Raw genomic sequence first — 5935 nt, 5'->3', positions numbered from 1 at the left:
CCTAACCTGTTTCCCCAGTGACCGTGTGTTCCCCTTCTCTTGCTCTAAGAGTGACCTCACGACGTCGGTCGTCTTAACTAGGTCAGTGACCACGCCCTTCTCTCTCTTGTACTTGATCTCTGTGGCGTGGGACCTCATGGCCAGGAAGTTGTCCAGTTCGGTGTCCTTCTCCTTCTCGAGGAGACTGAGGCATCTCCTGGGAGGGGGGGGGTCATGGTTAGAGGACATGGTGATGAAGGACATAGTGCGGGGATATGCTGAAAGGATGTTTTGAGAGAATATAGTGAGGGGACATGGTGATGAAGGACATAAGGCGGGATATGTTGAAAGGACATTTTGAGAGGACTTTTTGAGAGGACATTATGATGAAGGACATTGTGCGGGGATATGTTGAAAGGACATTTAGAGAGGATATGGTGATAAAGGACAAAGTGCGGGGAATATGCTGGAAGAACATTTTGAGATGACATGGTGAGAGGAAATGGTGATAAAGGACATAGGACAGGGATATGTTGGAAGGACATGTTGAAAGGACATTTTGAGAGGATATGGTGAGAAGACATGATGAAGGACATAGTGCGGGGATATGTTGAAAGGACATTTTGAGAGGACATAGTGAGAGGGAGGACATGGTGGATTTTAGTTTTAGTAAGTGTTTTACGGCACTTAAAACATAATGAGGTCATATAAGTGCCGAAGATTAGAGATGTTACAAGAGAGTAACATACACACAAAAGAAGCAGGAGAGATAAGGACGATAGCTGTTTGATAGGAAAGAAGGAACAAACCATACCAGAGCACCCGCCAAACACCCACCAGCCAAATGGGAGGACGTGCGATCACATATATACGACAAAGTAGGATCAGACACAAGGGTTAACGTACGATCAGATATATTCGACATACTACAATCAGATATATCGGATGATGTATGATGAAATGCATAACGTACAATCAAACACATCCGACAACGTACGATCAGACGCACCAGACTACGTTCAATCAGATACATCCGATGACGTATGATCGACATATCCAATTGCATAACACCAGATACATCTGATTGCATACGATCAGATACATCCAATTGCCTAAGACCAGACACACCCGATGACACACAGGCCTACCATCAAACGCATCTGATGACCTCCGACGATCAGACACATGAGATGATAGGCGTAACTAAGTCTTAACCCTATCCGTACGCCTTGGGGTCATTTTGTACCCCATGGGTTGTATTCACTTTTTAGAATACTTCTTGAGCGAAGATCTCTGAAACGTTCAGCATTTCTCAAAAAATAATTTTGACAGACTGCTATGCAAAGGTTACGGATCCGATTAACGAGTAAATTTCCTCTTTCGGAAGTGGTGGCACAGAGTTCCCCACGTCGTATGGATACGATAGTAACACACGACGTACGTATTGGGTTAAGTGGTGGCACAGAGTTCCCCACGTCGTATGGATACGATAGTAAAACACGACGAAGTGGTGGCACAGAGTTCCCCACGTCGTATGGATACGATAGTAACACACGACGTACGTATTGGGTTAAGTGGTGGCACAGAGTTCCCCACGTCGTATGGATACGATAGTAAAACACGACGAAGTGGTGGCACAGTTCCCCACGTCGTATGGATACGATAGTAAAACACGACGTACGTATAGGGTTAAATCTTACCTCTGTTTGTTGATCTCGTGCGCCGTTCGACGCGTGAAGGAAGCCTTCTCCTTGTTGAATATGTAGATCTGCCGGCGCAGTTTGGCCTTGACCTTCTCGTCTGCCACCAACTCCTGTCTCTTCTTCTCTTTCTCTATCATCTCCGAGATGTCCATGGTGGGAGGTTTTTGTGGAGTGCTTTGGCTAGGGGGGAAACTTGGGGCAGGGTCCGGGGGGAGAGTGGATATATTGAAAAAGAGATATATTTACGGATCAATAATATCATATGTGGAGGAACGAAGAATAAACAAAAACAATATGGAAAAATATATGAATCTTCATAAAGAAATTAGACACAAATGTAATCTAGCAAAAGAGACCTGGTTAAAAGAAGAATGTGGGGAAATGGAAAATCATTCCAATGCGAACTCAAAAGATCTACACAGAAAAATTAAAGAGGTGTGCCATACAAGAACCCGTGAATCAACAGGATGCCTCAAATCAAAGGATGGGAATGTCATAATGGACAAAGACAAGATACAAGAAAGTTCGACAGAATATATTGGTGACCTGTACAATGACAAAGAGATGAACAAAGAAGAGTGGGAAATAACAACGAGGGACCACCAATCATGGAAGAAGAAGTTATCAAGGCACTACGAAAGATGAAGAATGGGAAAGCGGCAGGACCGGACAACATCACCACAGAGATGATTAAAGCTTTAGAAGACTTTGGAATCACCACGCTGACAAACTTCTTAACAACATATATGCCACTGGACATATTCCATCAGACTTGCCAAAATCTATCTTCATAGCTTTACTAAAGAAACCTAATGCAAACGAATGTGAAACGCATCGTACCATCAGCCTCATGAGCCACATAACGAAAATATTACTCAGAATAATTATGATGAGAATAAGAAATAAAATTCTCCCAGAAATAGCCCAAGAACAATGTGGATTTATTGAAGGCAAAGGCACTGTAAATGCCATATATGTCATCAGAACAACGATAGAACGTGCCCTAGAAGTTCAGAAAGATCTTCATTTATGTTTTGTAGACTACACCAAGGCATTCGACAAAATCAGGCACGACAAAATCATCGACATGCTGGAAGTTCTTAATATCGACGGGAAGGACTTAAGGATTATCAAAAACATGTACTGGGATCAAACTGCTGCAATGAGAATAGAAAACGACATCAGCGAATACATACAGATTAAAAGAGGAGTCAGACAAGGATGTGTACTTTCTCCAGACTTGTTCTCCCTGTATAATGAAAATATCATGAGACACATAGAAGAAATGCGTGGTATCTCGATAGGGGGACATAATATAAACAATCTAAGATATGAAGATGACACAGTCCTAATATCAGAAGATGAAGAACACCTGCAGAATTTATTAAATGTCATCGTACAAGAGAGTAACAACATGGGCTTAAGCCTAAACATCAAGAAAACCGAAACGATGGTGATAAGCAGAAATACTCCAATCCCAACATGCAATATCAAAATCAATGATACCACCCTCAAGCAAGTACAACATTTTAAATATTTGGGGGCCATTATATCATCAGATGGTAGATGTCACACCGAAATTAAAAGCCGCATTTGCCAAGCAAAAGCAACCTTCCACAAGATGAAACAGATACTAACAAACATCAATCTGTCACTGAAAATGAGGAAAAGAGTAATGAAAAGTTACATCGAGCCAACCCTATTATACGGGTGCGAAGCGTGGACAATCAATAAACAGCTGGAAAGAACAATTGTAGCGACAGAGTTGTGGTTCATAAGACGCATACTACGTATCCCATGGGCAGCTAGAAAAACAAATGAGGAAGTCCTGGTTGAAGCAAATTATAGAAAACAACTTATCACGAATATAAGAAAACGACAGGCAAAGTTCTTCGGACACACAATGCGGAAAGAAGCATTGGAGAATATTGTAACAACAGGAAAGTTTGATGGAAAGAGAGGCAGAGGCAGACAGAGGGAAAAGATACTGGACAAGATGACAACATGGCTGGGAGCAGCAAGAACAACACACACCATTGCTGCATCGAAAGACAGATGGAAGTGGAGGTCCATGATCGCCCACGCCATTCGGCAAGGCACCGGATGATGATGAATATCATATTATGAAAGACATGAAAAATATAATAATTGTTTGTTTTTAGTAAGCGTTTTATGGCACTTTCAACACAATTAGGTCATATCATTGTCTAAGATTAGAAAAGTTACATGAGTTTTTAAAAAACCCATCAACAATAACAAAATTAAGTAGGAGAGAAATGGACGATAGATGTTTGATAGGAAAGAAGCAGAAAACCACACCAGAGCATCCACCAACAACCCTCTTGTGATACATTGAAAGATAGATAGTTAGATAGTAGTAATGAATCAATAATAATGTATATATTATGTAAAAGAAATTAAGAATGTTAGAAAGATAGAAAGAACCTATATTTGAATAGAAAGACAGAACGAACGATAGCAACGAATTAGTATGAAATAGAGAAAGTAAGAAAGATAGAAAGAACCATTATTTAAAAGAAAGAAAGAATGTAGGTAATGCAGTATAAGAATCAACGAAAGGAAGAAAGAATATACTGAAAGAGGGAAAAATGTATTTTTTCAAAAATTATCATGTGAAGGAAAGAAAGAATGAAAGCAAGATATGAGCAATAAAATATGAATGGAGGGCGGGGGGGGGGGGGTAAGAGCCATACGAAAAATCGATAATTGTAGAAAGAAAGAACTGAACAAAGATTTGTTATTATGTATGTAAGAAAGAAAGAATTTCAAAAAATTAGAAAATAATGAAGTACAGTATTAGGAAGAGGAAGTGAAAAGTACAAGAATTAGAGTTTTGTTTGTTTATTTGTTTGTATTGGTTTTTGTTTACTTGTTGTTGTTGTTGTTGTTGTTTGTTTGTTTGTTTGTTTGTTTGTTTGTTTGTTTATTTGTTTGTTTGCTAGTTTGTTTTTGGTTTGGTTTTCGGGGTGTTTTGTTAGTTGTTGTTTCTTATTGGGGGGGGGGGTGGAGGGGGTGTTTTTTATGTACATCTCTCCTTGCTTTTTTCAGCATTTAGATCTAGAATCTAGATCTAGATCTCTAGAATTTGAATTTCAACAAAACATCACGGGAGCAGGTAATTTAACTGATAGATTAAGAAAATGCAATAAGGATTTTTTAAACTATCTAGATCTAGATCTAGATCTAGATTTCTAGATCTAGAAATATAGACTAAATTTGGGGGATTGGTTCATCTGAAAAGCTGGCCAACAATTTTCTATTGTGGTCTTCCTACCTCTGTCTCTTCCCGTTTGTCCTACTCTGACTCTAGATCTATCTACTGCGCCAGAAAAGCTCCAGTTGATCTAGCGCTTTCAAAACGACGTAAAACTCAAACCCAAAGAAAACGTGATCAGAACTTACAATAAAGTGGAAAGAACGGCCTTTTTGTGTGTGAGAACAGAGGTCGCTCGCTCCTTGCAGCCTCTTCTGTGTTCAGCACTGGTGTGAAAAGGTGTGTATTTTATAATTGTTTTGTTGTTGTTGGTTTTTTGTTGGCCTTTAGAACACAACACAAAACCAACAGAGAGTACAAGGCAACAAGTACGTGCTGCTAAATCCAACCTTCAAAGAGAAACCAGAAAGTGTGCCAATCATTCCTGGGACAAGTTATGCTCAGAAATTCAACAGGCCAGCCATACAGGTAATATCAGGAAAATGTATGAAAACACCAGAGTTGCTATTGGACTGGACCAACAGCAAACAAAGTGGCACCTCTAAAGTCTGCGACATGTGAACAGCTGACCGACAAGAAGAAACAAATGGAAAGATGGGTGGAACATTATTCAGACTTATACTCAGAGGAGCGACATGTTGATAGACAGCTACATGAGGCCATTCCTCAGCTCTCCGAAATGTCAGAACTTGATACAACACCAACAGAAGAAGAACTCCCCTCTGCAATCGATGGACTCGCTTGCAGAAAAGCAGCAGGAAATGACAATATACCTGCTGAAGTGCTGAAAGAGAACAAAGAGACCCTCCTCCCATATCTCTACAAGCTACTAACGACTTGTTGGCTGAAAACAGAAATTCCACATGACATGAGAGGTGCCAAAATCACCACACTCTACAAAAAGAAAGGGGACAAAGGAGATTGCAACAACTACAGAGGCATCTCACTGCTAAGCATCACTGGAAAAGGTTTTGCTAGGATCATCCTGAAGCGACTTCAGAAACTAGCAGAAAGAGTC

At 40.2% G+C, this 5935-nt stretch overlaps 1 protein-coding gene across 1 annotated transcript in view; it reads right to left on the bottom strand.

The window, feature by feature from the left end:
- The window catches only part of LOC101854831 (outer dynein arm protein 1), a gene marked incomplete in the record, with an annotated part of 26419 nt that extends 21325 nt beyond the window's left edge, over window positions 1-5094 (bottom strand). Inside the window, 3 exon segments of the mRNA XM_013089004.1 lie at window positions 7-196; window positions 1680-1874; window positions 4978-5094. Of these exon segments, the coding sequence (XP_012944458.1) occupies window positions 7-196; window positions 1680-1834 (345 nt within the window).
- Window positions 5095-5935: the final 841 nt, after the last annotated feature.

Source organism: Aplysia californica, unplaced genomic scaffold (genome assembly GCF_000002075.1).
Source record: "Aplysia californica isolate F4 #8 unplaced genomic scaffold, AplCal3.0 scaffold00855, whole genome shotgun sequence".
Lineage (NCBI taxonomy): Eukaryota > Metazoa > Mollusca > Gastropoda > Aplysiida > Aplysiidae > Aplysia > Aplysia californica.
Note: the sequence above shows the minus strand (reverse complement) of the source record. Positions and strands in the feature narration are given on the sequence as shown.